We start from the raw sequence: 16,443 nt of genomic DNA, 5'->3' as shown, positions 1-16,443 counted from the left end.
CTCAGTTGCTCAGTCACGTCCAACTCTCTGTGGCCTCAGGGACTGTGGCCCACCAGGCTCCTCTGTCCATAGCTCTCCTTTTAATCTTAACCATAACAGAGACTTCTGGGTTCAACAACTAAGGAGACACCTGTATTTTTAGGTACGCTGTCAATTACAACCAGTCACCAGTTACTTACTTGAGAGACATTAAGAGCCTGCGTGTGTCTTTGTTTTATTTCTCCTTGGTAGTCTTCAGGGTGGCTTATTAAACTCCATTCATAGCTGTAAGTTGTTTCTGAGAGCCAAAGAGAAGTATGAGTAGTTATAAATTCTTAAAAGTCACTATAATCTGGGCAGAGGAAAGAAAGTGAGAGTCTTCAATCTACTAGCAGAAATTAATTTAGGTATGTTGAACCCAACTTTCAACTATCATCCAAGAAAGGAATAATAAGGTTTATGTATCTTTTGAATGTAAAATTTCTTTTTTATTATAAGAACACATAACTTATAAAAATTGAGAAAATATAGAAAGTTTTTTTTTTTTTTTAAAGGGCCCTAATTTCATTGTTTGCACTTGATGACTTTCCTTCCGGACTGCTACACCTGACTATACAATATAAATTTTAACATAATATAATCCACTGTGCTATGGATTATTTTCTCCTTTTTTCTCCTTTTAATAAAAAGCAAGAAGATTTTAATCCGTCTGTTGTAGGGGTTTATATAAGGACATAAGAACAGATTAAACCTCTGTATGTTACGACAAACCTATCTTCTACTTTGTGATGCTAGTCATTAAGGCATGAGGTACTTCAGCTGAAAGGAATCAATTACAAATTCCAAGTATCACCATTTATGCCTAAATTTTGATCCATGTGTGACAGAGAGAAATAAATAAAGGAACTAACCGGAATGAGAACTATTCAAGCAGCAGAGGAATGAATATATTTTGAGAAAGAATGTATTTGTCAGGTCACAAGGCCAAATGTTTGCTGAATAGCAGAGTGCTGGGCCAGCAGGAGAAAGAGCATTTTAAACAACACTTTTTTGAACACCTGTCATCACTACAATGTCTGCAACAAACCTTTGTGCACACGCTACCTCCCTCACCTGACAGGAGAATTATTCCAGGTTCCGTGGGTTGTGCATTCTAAGCCGCTTCAGTCATGTCCGACTCTATGGACTGTAGCCTGGCAGGCTCCTCTGTCCATGGGATTCTTCAGGCAAGCATACTGGAGTGGGGTGCCATTCCCTTCTCCAGGAGATCTTCCTAACTCAGGGATTGAACCTGTGTCTCTTGTGTCTCCTGAACTGGCAGGCGGGTTCTTAACCACTAGCGCCACCTGTGAAGCCCTCTTGAAAAGTGAAAGTGAAAGTGAAGTTGCTCAGTCCTGTTGGACTCTTTGCGATCCCATGGACTGTAGCCTACCAGGCTCCTCTATCCATGGGATTTTCCAGGCAAGCGTACTGGAGTGGGTTGCCATTGCCTTATCTTATTACAAGTCAAAAGCAAGTATGTGGGAACCTCTCCTGGTCTAAGATACCACTCTGTATTGCATCATTGGAAATGTAGGACTTGGGACTTCACTGGTGGTCCAGTAATTAAGAGTCTGCCTTGCAATGCAGGGGACGTGGGTTCGATCGCTGGTCAGTGAACTAAGGCCCCACATGCCGCTGAGAAACTAAGCCGAAGCCCTGCAACGACTGAGCCTGCACATTCTGGAGTCCATGAGCAACAGCTTAAGAGTTCATGCACCCCAACAAAGATCCTGTGTGCTGAAACTAAGACGCAATGCAGCCAAACACATAGATAAGGATTTTTTAAAAGACATAATTCTCAACTTAAAAAAAAAAAAAAAGAAATTGCATGACTTTTTATTCTGACCAATTAAAGGAAATGCACTGGACTTAATTCCTATCCTCTTACTCCGTTTTAAACCATTTCAACAAACTTTAAAGCTTATGATCATCAAAGCCTCGAGAGTGACATTTCCAGGTTGTGAAAAGGAATCCAAGTTGTAAAAAAAAAAAAACCAGTAAAGACTCCTTAAGGACACGCCAGCTAATGTGCCCCCTAGTGGTCCCAGTGTGTTAGTCGCTTAGTCGTCTCCGACTCTTTGCGACCCCGTGGACTTCTCCACGCAATTCTCCAGGCAAGAATACTGGAGTAGGTAGGCATTCCCTTCTCCAGGGGATCTTCCGGACCCAGGGATGGAACCTGGGTCTCCTGCATACTAGGCAGATTTTTTTTTTTATCGTCTGAGCCACCAGGGAAGCCCAGAAAGAAAGAAAAGTGAAGTCTCTCGGTCATGTCTGACTCTTTGCGACCCCATGGACTGTAGCTGCCAGCCTCCTCCATCCGTGGGATTTTCCAGGCAAGAATAGTGGACCGGGTTGCCACTTCCTTCTCCAGGGGATCTTCCCGACCCAGGCTTCGAACCCGGCTCTCTCCACATGACAGTCTGAGCCCACTGGTCCCAAAGGAAAGTCAAAGCCTCACCTGCAGGTGGCGCTGGCACAACCGAAGCCTTCAGCTCAACTTCATCTTCCGGGGAAGTTATGACTCGGTTCTCGCCAGCAGACACCATGAGTTGTTTCACTGAAAGTTAATTAGAAATAGTACATTTCATCACATACCTTAATGATGCTGCATTACTGTTCTATAAGAGACTTTTCGTATCCATGAAATAAAATAACACATTTCTGTAATAGTTCTTCATCTGACTCTATCAAGGATACTTTTCCCCCTCTGGCTAGTAACTGAACTGTACCCCATATTAGGCTGCAGAGTAGATCTCATCAGTTTAAAACTGTCTATGTGAGTAGACACTGTGGGGAAAACAATGCTTCAGGCTGACTGGGCAAGGTTGTCAGTGACAAGAGTTGTATGAGACAGGTGGGATACTGTGGATCGGGGCTATTTTTTTCTCTTGCTACCAGCTTTGCTTGACTCTCTGGTAAGTGCTATTTTTAGTCATAAAAAGAGGGAGTGTGATCATAAGTGTTTCTGAATCATTATTCATACACCACTCAGTTTTTCTGATAGTAACCCCATGCACTGCTGCAATGGCCTTGCTCTTAGAACATTTCCAGGAGAAAACCCAGGCAACCTCAATGGTAAAAAGGCAGTAGACACATCCATTCTTACTAAATCAGCATTCAGAACAATGGTTCCTTGCTCTATGGCCAAGATTACATTGATACACTCAATTGACTGGACGCAACAGGACGTCAGCCTCACTTGTAAAACACAATTGAGATAGGTCAAGATATCACACAGAGAAAAGCAAAGATTAAAAAAAAAAAAAAAGCTGAGTGCTCCCTAGAGGTCCCAGCTACTTGGAGATGTTAGAGGGACACGTGGCTCATTTAAATCCACTTTTCTCCTCCTGGTCTGTATTCAGTCCCTTGAGTGCCTTCCTAGACCAGCCACAGAGGGTTCACGGCCCTCTCTGGCTCCTCTTCCCTGTCACTGACTCTGTAAGAAAGATTAGCAATTCTGAACTAAGAAGGGACACTGGTTCCAACGCCTCACTTTAGAAACTGAGCCCTAGGAAGGCAATGTGAGTTGCCCAAGGTTATGTGGATCATTAGCAATAGATATTTAACTAATTTAAATGTATTCATCTCAACAGTCGCTTATTTACCAGATTAAACACTGCCAAGGGTTTTAAAATGATGAATTCATTTCATCCTCTAAGCTCTCTAGGAATAGATGCTATTAGAACCCAAGGGTGCTAATTCCCAGGCCAGCTTCCTTTTCATTACAGTACTATCCAGCCTCTCCTCCACCATTATCCTCCTCTCTCCTGAAGCTCAGGATCAAAGTAAATAAGCAAAGAAGAGAGTGAAAGTGAAGATGGCTCAGTCGTGTCCGACTCTTTACAACCCCTAAACAGTCCATGGAATTCTCCAGGCCAGAATACTGGAGTGGGTAGCCATTCCCTTCTCCAGGCGATCTTCCCAACCCAAGGATCGAACCCAGGTCTCCCACATTGCAGGCGGATTCTGTACCAGCTGAGCCACCAGGGAAGCCCAAGAATAAACTGGAGTGGGTAGTCTATCCCTTCTCCAACGGATCTTCCTGATCCAGGAATCAAACCAAGGTCTCCTGCATTGCAGGCAGATTCTTTACCAACTGAGCTACCAGGGAAGCCCAAAAGAAGAGAGGGGAATCCTGAAAGGAGATCACCTGCAGAAAGGCTAAGGAAGCATGACAAAAGCCTCTAGTAACTTCTTGAGTATTAAATCTAATGGGAGTTTTTCAGTCCTCCTGTAACACACAGCCCCCTCATCACTCGGCTTCCAACGTGGAACCCTCTCCTCTCTCCTTCCGTCAGTCCATGTCTGCTTTCTCTCTCTCCTACCTCTCAACCATGACCATCTGGTCAGCTCCGTAGGCTCCTTCTGCTCCCCCAGCTCCTAACACAGGGCAACCCCAGTGTTCCACCCCTCAGGCCTCTCCCCAGCTCACCTCCCTACTCTCCCTGGACAGCCTTCAACGATCACCTCTCCACCAGTGACATCTAGCTCTTTATCTTCAGCCCAACTACTCAGCTAATTTTCAGTTCCAGGTGTTTATATACCTCAGCCTCCTCTTTGCTCCCATGGCAGTCTCTCACAGCATATTGTATGAGATACTGTATTGCCATATTGCTTGCCATATTGTATCAAACCATCTATTTATCTGTTAGACTGGTCCTCTAGCTCATAGACTCATGGAGGGAAAAGACAATATCTATTCATTTTTTTAATTCCCAGCACCTAGCAATATTTCTGGCAAACAACAGATGCTTAACAACGTACCCAGAGGGAATGAGCTAACTAAAAGCTGTCGCTACTATGACTATGGCATTCATAGTATGTGAATATAGAATATAGTATGAATACAGCATGTCTTCAGCACATTTCTTCCAGGTGTGTTTTTAAACTTACCTGGCCTGGGAGCAGTAGGAGCAGATCTGGGTTGCTCGGATGGGATGGTGCTGGTGGAAAGGGTTGGAATGCTATGCTCTCTGCTCCACGGGGTGACTGTGAGAACCGGGCTCTTCTCCACAGTGGCCGGGCTGACCTCCAGGCTGGCTGGAGGGGGATCATGGGATGGCATTAAGACCTAGGCGATCAATTACAAGGATAAGTTGTCAGAGGGGAAACAAGGTTGGATAGAGCCAGGTCAGTAAAACTCAGGCTAATAAGACAGGGGACCAAAAGGTGGAGTTGGAGTGTGAAATCCAAGAAAAGCTGTAACTCAAACATTAACTGGAGAAGGGGGCACTGGGGTTTATTGAAAACACAGCTACTCACTTCTGTGGTCCACTTAGCCACATAAAAGAAGGTGAAAGGTGTTAATACTTGGTGGGGGAAAAGAACACAGTTAACCTGTGATCCTTTATTTTTTAATGGAAAGTCTTAAAGTGTTTAAGACAATTACAAAGACAGAAAAATACGGAGACTTTGAAAAGAAACATACACCAAAGCGGAAAAAAAAAAAACACTTCTGATAATATCACTACTTAAAAGACTGTTTAGCAATTTTTAATGGTTGAGATTATAATACACAGTCAATTCAATCCAGCTTTCCTTACTTACTCTAACCTAAGCACTGATATCTTAAATAACATTCTTTTTTTTAATAAAGAAGTCTTAATTGGTTTATGTTCCTCTATCTTCTGATGCGCCCTCTTGTACCTTGAAATACACTAAATTCTCCCACGACCTGTCCTCCAGTCACTCTTGCCAGCTGCATTTGGCTTCCCCTGATCAACTCGCTCACTGCATCTCACCCAGTCCTGACCTTTCCCAAGCAAGCAGCCTCTGGACTCTCAAATGTTCTCCCCACAGGGCAGCCTCTGAGTCTGCCTCCCTGAGCTCCTGCTCTTAGCACTTGAACCTTCTCTCTGCCTCGGTACGTCTTCTATCCTAAAGGTCCCCATTCTTTTCACCTGTGTTTTTCATGGAAAGTTCCATACAGTTTATGTCCTCTCCTTAGTATCTCGCTCCCCCGATCCAAACGATTCATGTCACTAGTGAATTTCTAGCAACCTCAGAACCTGTTGGGTCTTGAAGAAACTGCAGGGGGTTGAGAATACATCATCCCCAAATAAGACACTCCGGCAAACTGATTATTTTGAACTAAAAGTACTTGGAAAACTGTCGGTGTAAAAAGAACACTCTGAGCCCTCTTCTGTCCCCCTGAAAGCAAGAGACAAATCTCCACGGGAAAGGGACCTTTCCTTTCAAGGATTATCTACAACTTAATGCAGCTCAAAACAATTTAACTGTGACTGTAGGGGGAAATTTGTATTTCAGTGGAAAATAAAGCATTGTACCAGGAGGATAGAAGGTAACCTTTTCACCAGAGAGAAGAAATTGAGGGCTGAGAAGGCTGAATAAACAAACCTTGAGTTAAAACAACAGGCCCAAAATAGAGTCGCTTATTTTGTCCCCAAAGCATGATTTACAGTTTCAGCTCTCCCAGGAAGCTTAAACCAGTCAATCAGGAATAATCTTAAGATAATCTGCTTGATAAACTCCCACTGCCTCTTAAAGGAAAGTAATCTTGCAATAATCAACCCACTTGCCTGCCTTGTATAATCTTCTTGTTTCCAACTCCCTTCTGCCTAAAAATGTCTTTCATTTTGTACAGTTCCTCAGAACTCCTTTCTATCTGCTATAATGGATGCTGCCTGATTTGAATGCATTTTTAAAAATATATTTATTTTAATTTATTTATTTGGCCATGCTGGGTCTTAGTTGCAGCATGCGAATTCTTAGTTGCAGCATGTGGGATCTAGTTCCCTCACCAGGGATCAAACTCAGTCCCTCTGTACCGGGAGCATGGAGTCTTAGCCAGTGGACCATCAGGGAAGACCCTGAATGCATTTTTGTTCGAACTCTTAAAAATATTAATATGCTTCAGCTTAATTCTTTAACAGATACTTATCTTTAACAGATATTTTGTCACCAATTTACTACCCCAAGCCTAAACCTCTTCCTCTTTGGCTTGTCAATTCTTCACAGATTTATTGTTTCTTTGTTCAAAAAACAGAAAGCTTTCCTTCTTTGGTCATGTCTCATATTTTTTGGGGTCTCCTACACATGAAAAGTAAATTTGCTTTTCTCCTATTAACCAGGAGAAAAAAAAACTTAGAAGAAATAATTTTTTTCTGCTCCTACAAAACCTACCACAAGAGATTTGCAAAGCCTCTGTCTATACATGCTGCATTATATGGGCTGGCTCTGGAAACGTTTAAAAAACTCTCATTCATCTTAGATACCAGTAGAGGCAACTCAAGGGAGAAGCGCTAAATCATCACTAGGTGGCTGACTTGTGAAGGCAAAAGAACTATTTGCTCTTTTAAACAGTCTGGTCACGAGGCCCCAAAAGAGGAACAAGATGTTAGGTCTGGAAGGTTCTGAGAGCCATCTTTCTTGCCAATACCTTAACAGGTGCCCTTAAGAAGAACCTTCTCGTGTCCTCCACCTAATGAGGCTGTTGTTGCTTAGTTGCTAAGTCGTGTCCGACTCTTGGTGACCCCATGGACTGTAGCCTGTCAGGCTCCTCTGTCCAGGGGATTTTCCAGGAAGACTACTGGAGTGGGTGGCCATTTCCTTCTCCAGGGGATCTTCCCTGATCCAGGGAGGCGCCTCCTGCATCGGCAGGCGGGCTCTTCACCACTGAGCCTGGCTCCAAGGTGAACTCAGCCCCTCCCGTCTCACACACACACCAGCCACACCCACCTCTTTCCCAGAGCTGTTGCCGGCTTGCCGGTGGAGCTGAGAAGCCTCTCTCTCCACTTCTCCTGGAGGTGGGGCAGTGACCAAGGGAAGCAACAACCTCTCCGGAGAGGGTTTCGGGGCCGGGGTCCAGGCCGACTCATTCAGCTTGTGGAGCCCTGGGTCCTCCGGCTGCTTGTCCGCTGGTGCTGTGGGGCTGTCTCCAGCAGAGGAGTTGAAGCCTCCCTCACCTCCGGGCAGCAAGCCCCAGTCCGTGAACTCGGCGCTCTCCCGGGGCTCCTGCTTGCTGAGCGGCTGGAAGAGGTTCTGCTCCAGCTCCCTGTAGTCATCCGAGTACTCAGACATGTCCAGGCCCCGATCCGTGCCCAGGAAGGGCAGGTCCTTTCTGATATCCTCAGGTGAGTCCCCCCAGATTCCCGACGGGGCGCCCCTGTTCAGCATCACCTCCCCGTAGTCCAGCAGCGGTGCGGGCCTCTGGGCGGGCCTGAGCACAAAGGTCAGGTAAGACCTGATGGAGCCCATCTTCTTGGGCTCGCAGCTCTCTTTGTGCGGGCAGCTCACCAGGTAGCAGCGGCCCTCAAACCACCAAGCCAGGTCGCAGCTGGACAGGTCGCAGCAGGCGGATGTGCAGTCCCCCAGGGGGGTGGTCTGAGGCACCGGCATGATTTTGCTAGTTTCCAAGTTAGGAGAGATGATGGCATTGGAATACGTCCTCCCCTCGCTGCACTGCGTCCAGGCACAACCTGCAAACATTCCAGCCACCAATAAGGAAGCCAGGCAGGTCACTTCTGGCAAGCAAATAAACCAACAGCATCTCCTACAGGAAGTCCGCTACCTTATCATACAGCCCGCCCATCAACACCCCCATCTGTACCCCTGTCCTCGCACCCTTCCACCCCAACCCATCCATCCACAGATTCTTCCATCTGTCCATCTCACCTTCCATCTTCTCTCTTTATATGGTGCTACTCCACTTACTGAAGAGAGGCGTTCTTTTCTATGTGTGTATCGCTTTTACACTGTTTGTAATATTTTGTTCCTCACCCAAAATCCAGTTATAAAGGTTTACTTCAGGAACAACGTCATACTGTTGCTGTTAACTGAATTTTTAAACATCTCAGCTTATTCTGATAACAGGGAATTATCAAAAGAGAGAAAAAACTCATCCTAAATATAGGTCTAGAACAACTAGCTTTAAGCCGATTCTAAATAATGAACCACAAACGTTGCCAACTGGCAAATCAGTAGGCAGAAGTGTGGTGCTACCTAAGTGTGATCTGCAGACACAGGGGGGCAGGCCATGATAAGAGAATCTGGGGCTTTTAGAAAACTTGGTAGCAATCTGTCATTCCCTGGCACCCAAGGACAAAATCACTTTTCTCCTTTTGTATGTTGTAAAACAAGCAGATATTGGAATCTAAAAGATGGTACAAATGAACCTGTCTACAAAACAGAGTCATAGATGTAGAAAACAAACCCAGTTACCAAGCGGGGGAAGAGAGGGAGGGATACACTCAGAGACTGGGATTGACATGTCCACAACTAACATATATAAAAGATCCCTATTAAGAACCTACTATATGGCACAGGGAACTCTACTCAATACTCTGTAATGACCTATGTGGCAATAAAATCTAAAGAAAGAGGGGATATATGTGCTAACTGATTCACTCTGCTCTAAAGCAGATACTAACAACATTGTAAATCAACTACACTCCAATAAAAATTAATATTAAAAAAAGATAAAGAATGTTGCCCACCATTCGGTTCTACAAGGATGAAGTCACTGCCCACTGCAGTCACTAACAGACAGTGTACCCAGAAAGGAATTCAGGATGAAAAGCAGGATGAGGCACTCTGTGCTTTGGAAAAACAGGCCCCTCAGATAGCTGGACACATGTCTCAGGGAGAATTTTAATGAGCTCAGATTCTTGCATCTTCCCATACATAGAAAAGCACTAAAATCGTCAGCTGAGATACCTGTTCCTTGTGACTAGCAGCAGTGGTGTATCAAGAGGTGTGCTTGACTGCACGCATTCTCCTGCCCTAAATCATATACATACGAGCTTCTTCTCCCAGCTTTTCAGAGCAGTTCCCTCAGACCTACTGAGACGCTGTTGCCTGGACTATAGTCCTCAGGAAGGTCCCTGAATAAAACTGAAACCTACAACTCTTGCATTGCGTGTTTTTCTTTCAGTAGACAACTTGTTGTTGATATTTTACCAAAGAGTATGTCTGTGGTGGATTGGAAATAGAAACAAATTGGTCCCTCATCACATATAGTTCCAGGAATGCGGTTCTGCTGAACTCCCAAGAGCAAAAGATCTTTCTAGTGAGTGCTCATCACTGATCATTCTCTTAATAACTGTTACATTTTTCATAATGACAGTTAGAGATGACTTCTAACTGGAGGTAAGAGAAATGGTTAAACACAGTACAAGAATTCATGTTGTTTCGGACTTCCCTGGCAGTCCTTTGGCAGGGGCACAAGTTCCATCTCTGATCAGGGAGCTAAGACCCCACATGTCTCCCAACCAAAAAACCAAAACATAAATGAGAAGCAACATTGTAACAAATGCAACACAGACCTTTAAAAAATGGTCCATTTCAAAACAAGAATCATTTCTTTTTTTCACCTGTATACACATCATCACTATTATAAATTTTTAAGAACCATTCAGTGCCAAATATTGACTCAATATTAGTCTAACTGGTCTCATCCAGTAAGAATTAGATATAAATATATATCTTTCCCAGTAAATAAGCAGGCAAACTGCTTTACTTCGACTAAAATGATATTTTCTCAAACCAAAGCTACTTTTTAAAAAAATCATTTTAATAGTTTTAGCCTTTTATTTCCTAAAGAAAAGCTTAATCTTTTATCAGATATGGAGAGGGGGAAATACTCTCTGCTGAACATGATAAAACAATCAAGGTCAAGAGATGATAAAGGGGATAAAATAGGTAGGTAATCTACAACTCCCAGCTCTGCTTTCAAAAATACCGTCTTTACTTGTAAAGATATCACTGCTGCTGCTAAGTCGCTTCAGTCGTGTCTGACTCTGTGCAACCCCATAGACGGCAGCCCACCAGGCTCCCCCGTCCCTGGGATTCTCCAGGCAAGAACACTGGAGTGGGTTGCCATTTCCCTCTCCAATGCATGAAAGTGAAAAGTGAAAGTGAAGTTGCTCAGTTGTGTCTGACTCTTAGCGATCCCATGGACTGCAGCCCACCAGGCTCCGCCGTCCCTGGGATTTCCCAGGCAAGAGTACCGGAGTGGGCTGCCATTGCCTTCTCCCAAAGATAGCACTACATTCCTTTCAAAGAAGCAGCCTTTAAATGAAGACCCAAGCTAGAAATTTCTTTCAAACACAATTGGCAGGATACATTTTCCCTTGAACAACTGAACAATCCTTTTGAAAAATATGAACTGAACAATCCTTTTGAAAAATATGATTCATAAGAACTATCATGTTTCATTTCTGGCTTTGGATACCAGAAGCTTAAAAGTCAACGTGTAAAATTGTGTCAAAGAAACCATTAAACATGAAAAAGGCTGTGATCCTAGAACAAGCAAATTGTTACATGTGGTTGAGAAGCTTGGCAGAAGTCTTCAACAAAAAACTTGAAGCAGTTTTCCCTCAGGTTGGAGGTGGTGGTCTCCAGAAACCTCTGGGACAGATCATCATTTTGTTCTGAAAAAAATCACCTGAATGGGCTGTTTAGATACACATACCCTTAGAGTGGATCTGAATATTAAATAAAGAAGTTTGAGAAGGTGGGTATCCCAACAACTAAACCATCTATTAGACTCACTCAAGAAAGTTCCTGAAGTGACAGAAGAACACTTACAGGTTTGTCCCCTCTACAAATCCCCAGTCCAATCCATGAACATAGTAAGCACTCCACGGTTGTTGACAAGTCAACAAAATCAATGGTTAGCATCTTGTCAAAGGCAAAGAGGATAGAGAGAAAAGCCAGACAAGCCCTAAACAACATTACTGGGGCTCAGTTAACCCAGGAATTTTGAATAAATGAAAAATACCCCATAAGAAAATGACAAAAAGCAGTGAAAAGGTAGGGATTTGAGAGGGGGAAAAAAAGGGCTCAAACATTAATGACAGCATTTTCCAGAGTACAGAGTACATCAAGCATGGAATAAAGGATCATTTTGTTTTGTATACTAAGCAGTGGTGAGTTTAATAAGATGGACGTTTGGTGTGAGGAGAGTAATCTGCAGGAAATGATAAAGCTTCTCTGACTGTAGTATTTCCTCAAGTGGCCCTTGTATGACCTAAGACTGTGCTTCTTCAAATTTAGATGCTTCAGGCTCCTGAGTCACACCCACTAGGAGTTCTGATTCAGTAGGTCTGGATGGGGCCTAAGAAGACACATTTTAACAAGGGTCACTCCCAGATAAACCTCGGTGTGGTTTTACCACACTGTGACAAACCCTGGATATAAAACCAGTTTCCCTAGCCATATGTCCATCCTCGGGCTTCGGTAAGTTCAAAGGGGCCTGGCTGGCCTAGCTGGGGCGTGGATCACCAGAGCTGATGCTGACCAAGGATTTTAAGCCATGGTGTGTCCACAAGAAGTAAACAGACCATACGAAAATAAAGATTTAAGATAGAAAAAAGCCTGTTATTTGCTTTCCAAAAAAGATCTACTATGTGGTTCTTTGAAATAAACACATGAAGTTTTCCCAGTATATATGAAATGTGATTTTCTTTTCCCCAAAATAATCATGACAAAAAAGTTAAATGCGTTTCCAGAAACCACTTATGCACGAGGTCTTCCTTTTTATATGTGAAATAAGTCTGTTGGAAAGCAAACGCACAGCACCTTCATCTCCTCAGGTTGATCTGAGTTGCTTAAGTCAGAGAGGAAGTTCAAGGGTGAGGCTGGCGTCTCCAGGGTAACGGTTTCCTACCTGTAAAGGTCACCAGCAGCAGCAATGAAGTGAGTGCGCCTGTGGGGGGCGCCATTCTGCCTCACACAGTGGGTGCAGGCCGGCTGCGTAGACAGCCCCGAGAGGTCTTGGCTGCGGGCTTCCTTTGTGTTTCTTAGGAGCCAGATTTGGCCTCAGAACTTCAAAGGAAAAACAGAAAAGAGACAGGAAGGAAGAAAAGAATAGGTAAATGCAGAAACACACAAAGTCATCTCTATCATTTATTCATGGCAATGGGAAGCCTATCTTGGTAACACCCCAGGGTCACAGCGGGGTTCAGGGCAGGACACCCCAAGATGTGCCACTCTGGCATGTGGATTATTTCAAGATGAAAACAAAGTCCAAAGGACTCAGGATGAAACTCTGTCCGTCCCTCGAACTGCCGAAAAGGATTTAGACAGAGGACCTGTTCGAGGAAGGCAGCTATCACCATGAATAAATGCAGTATCATATGAGCTAGATGTGGCAGACATGGAGGAACCTAGCAAAGTCTGCTTGTTAAAACTCTGTGGGTCCCACTGTCTCCTTAGGACATGGCAAACACCCATTTTCCAAACACTGGCTCTTTTTCATCTTCCTGTGAACTGCCTTCCTTCCCTTTGAAGTCCCAGATCCCTACCTGCTTCTCCTTGGTCCAGGAGGACAAATATACCTCATTTATCTGAAATTATCTGAAATACCCTCATTTTATCTGGAATCTCTCACATTATGTGGATTTCTTATTAAATTGCAAATTTAATAAGCAATTAAATTTGGTTTTCTCCTGTTAACCTGTCTTATGTCATTATAACTATTTGACCAGTCACACACACACACAGGACCCCTCCTGACAACCATTTCTCAGGCAAACCATCCACCTGAAGTTTGTTTAAACAGAAAGGACAGTTCCTAAGAAGGGGCAAAGGGTTTCTCATGCTCTCTCCCCTTACAAGCCCAAACCTAGGCAATAAAAGAGAACTGGGGTCAGAGGCTTGAAAGAAGGCAAGGCGAAGCCCTCTTTCAGAAACGCTATACCCCCAATGCACACGACGACAGAGAGGCAAGATTGTCCAGAAAACACATAGACCTCACTAAATGCCTTCACAAGTGACTCAGCAGAAATGCACTAAGACTGTCAGGAAATTTTAAAACATCTTAATGTATATTCACTTATATTTCCTTTTTATATATGCCCAAGAATGACCTAGGAGAAAAATCTCCCTGAAGCAACCTCCCCAAAAATCTCTTTCAATGGATAGAAACAGTTTACAGGATACGAAAGGGATGTGCTATGGTATAATTGACAGGATTTTTTTTTTCTTCCTTTGTGGTATTTAAAATAACGATGCATCTTCTAATCACTAGCATCTTAGATTTAATGATCTAGAGCAATACGAGCATCTTGTTTCTTGTTTTTGCCTGGCACTTCCTTCAATATGATCTTCACAATAACCCAGGTGGCATTATTATCAATGCTTTAGATAATATGAAGATGGTGAAACTGAGGCTCACCAAAGTTCACTGATTTGCTCAAGGGTGAGGAAGAACCAGTATAAGGAAGGTCTGGACTCGAAGTGCTTGTTACTGTAACAAGGCTCCCAGGAGCAAGCACAGTTAGATAAGGGCTTCCTAATGAGTGTTCCAGAGCCTTGCCGTGAGCTGCAAATTGATATGCTATGGTCAGCTAGAGTTCAGTTCAAGTTCACACCACTCTCTCCCACCCATCCCTCATTCCCTCCCCAAGCACACTTATACTCAGGCTTTTGGGAGAGAAAAAGACACCTTACTTTTCCTCTTCCCGTCCCCTTTCCAGAGGCTTCTCATTCAGAAACTTACAAGGGGAGCAGGGATGACAAAGAGTGGGACACAACCCAGCAGAGGCCTCCCAACTCGCCATTTAAGTATGATGTAGTATCTGGGGGAGGTGGAAGGGGGTTACTGGCAAAACAAAACATTTCGTGATATGCTGGCTGTCCTTTATTCAAGGGAACACAATCCATGGTCTGAGGGAGTAGAGGGCATCTAAGCAATGGACCACTCTTAGATTTGGGGCAAGAATGAGTTTTATTGAACATTAGAAGCAGCATCGTCGAAAAAAGGCACAACAGATTAGGAGGTCAGAGATTTCCTTACAAGGCGAGCAGGTCCTATTTTCTAGGGTGAGGTGCTAGTCATGTCCAACTCTTTATGACCCCATGGACTATAGCCCGCCAGGCCCTCTGTCCATGGGATTCTCCAAGCAAGAATACTAGAGTGGGTTGCCATGCCCTCCTCCAGGGGATCTTCCCAACCCAGGGATCGAACCCACATCTCTGGCATTGTAGGCAGATTCTTTACCGTCTGAGCCACCAAGGAAGCAAGCTGAGCTGGAGGCTTGCAACTGGTGTGTGTGAGGGCTCCTTGACAAGCACCTCCCACACGTGCATATGGACTGTGGTTTAGATTTGGGATGTGGACCGGGCCACTGGGGCAGCTTCCTTTTCATACATCCTAATTAGCTTTATCAGTGGGTGCTCAGTCACTCAGTCGTGTCCGACTCTTTGCAACCCCACGGACTGCAGCCCACCAGGCTCTCCTGTCCATGGAATTTTGCAGGCAAGAATACTGGAGTGGGGAATCATTTCCTTCTCCAGGGACTCTTCCTGACTCAGGGAGCGAACCGCGTCTCCTGCGTCTTCAGCATTGGCATGAGGATTCTTTACCACTGAGACAGAGAGGAAACCGGAAAGGACAAGGAGCCTACAAACACAGCCAAACCCGGAGTCCTATGGAAGAAGGGTTGGGGAATCGCTGGACCTTGCTTTGAGTCTTTCTCGAGAAACAATTCAAACCACAAGAAGGCCTCCCACTGAACTGCAGTGATGGCTGTCACTGACCACTTGGAACAGGTTGCTGCTCAGCCTACAATCATCACTGGCCAGTGCCCAGTAAGGAGAGAGGGGCACCTCCCTGGCCCCCATGTTACTGAGCTGAGTCACGTCAAAAGACCAGAAAGGAACCACAGTGAAGGTGGCCGTGGTTAAATTCAGGAGGTTGTTTCTGTGTTAATGTTTCCGTGTGTCAGGATAACAGAGGCCATATGAACACGAGCTTCCATAAGGTGAAGCAGAGAATGTGAACACTCACAGTCCCATAAGCTTCAGGCCTAAAAACCCAGAGGAAGATCGCCTGCTGGTGCAAACTGTCTGCCACTAATAACTTCCTTTCTCTGAAGCAACGAAAGTGTGGTTTGGGATGGGAAGTGGATAGAAGAAAAGATTGGCCATATCCCATTTGCGGTGGTTGACCGTGCCCTAAAAGGCAGGAGAGCAACTGGTCCTCCAGGGATGGCATTCAGCCTCCTGCCAAGACACTGCCCAGAAGAGCAGAGTTGCTACCAGCCAGGGGCGGCTGGCTGAGAACCCCATGGATCAAGACCACGCCCCTGCCATACCATAGGATAACTTCAGCCAAATTAATAAAAGGTGAATCTCTGAGCAAACATTGCTCCAAAGGCACACAGCCTGGTAAAAGGGCCATGAGCCAAATTTCTAAGCCCTTAACCCTTTGGCAGATGCCCTTGGGCAATGTACCTTGCAAACCATATCCTGCTTGGAAAGCTCTGAAAAGCAATTATCTTAGAGCCAACTTTCAGTGCTCAGCAAATGTAAGCATCTCCTATTGTCAACCCCTGACCTGCCCCTCGAGAAATCTGTATGCAGGCCAGGAAGGAAGAGTTAGAACTGGACTTGGAACAACAGACTGGTTCCCAAAAGAGAAAGGAGCACGTCAAGGCTGTATATTGTCACCCTGCT

The 16,443-nt window shown here is 44.6% G+C and overlaps 1 protein-coding gene across 4 annotated transcripts in view; it reads right to left on the bottom strand.

Annotated features, from left to right (window-relative positions):
* The window catches only part of KIAA0319 (KIAA0319 ortholog), a 71,442-nt gene that overhangs the window by 30,246 nt on the left and 24,753 nt on the right, over positions 1-16,443 (bottom strand). For all 4 annotated transcript variants that reach the window (XM_043450101.1, XM_043450100.1, XM_043450103.1 and 1 more), the window contains 5 exons: positions 12,653-12,810; positions 7,723-8,462; positions 4,918-5,095; positions 2,483-2,581; positions 180-277 (listed from right to left, as the gene is read on the bottom strand). In XM_043450101.1, the coding sequence (XP_043306036.1) occupies positions 180-277; positions 2,483-2,581; positions 4,918-5,095; positions 7,723-8,462; positions 12,653-12,707 (1,170 nt within the window). In that variant the 5' untranslated portion in view covers positions 12,708-12,810. The remainder of the gene's footprint in view (positions 1-179; positions 278-2,482; positions 2,582-4,917; positions 5,096-7,722; positions 8,463-12,652; positions 12,811-16,443) is intronic.

Source organism: Cervus canadensis, chromosome 28 (genome assembly GCF_019320065.1).
Source record: "Cervus canadensis isolate Bull #8, Minnesota chromosome 28, ASM1932006v1, whole genome shotgun sequence".
Lineage (NCBI taxonomy): Eukaryota > Metazoa > Chordata > Mammalia > Artiodactyla > Cervidae > Cervus > Cervus canadensis.
This window is presented reverse-complemented; position numbering and strand designations above follow the sequence as displayed.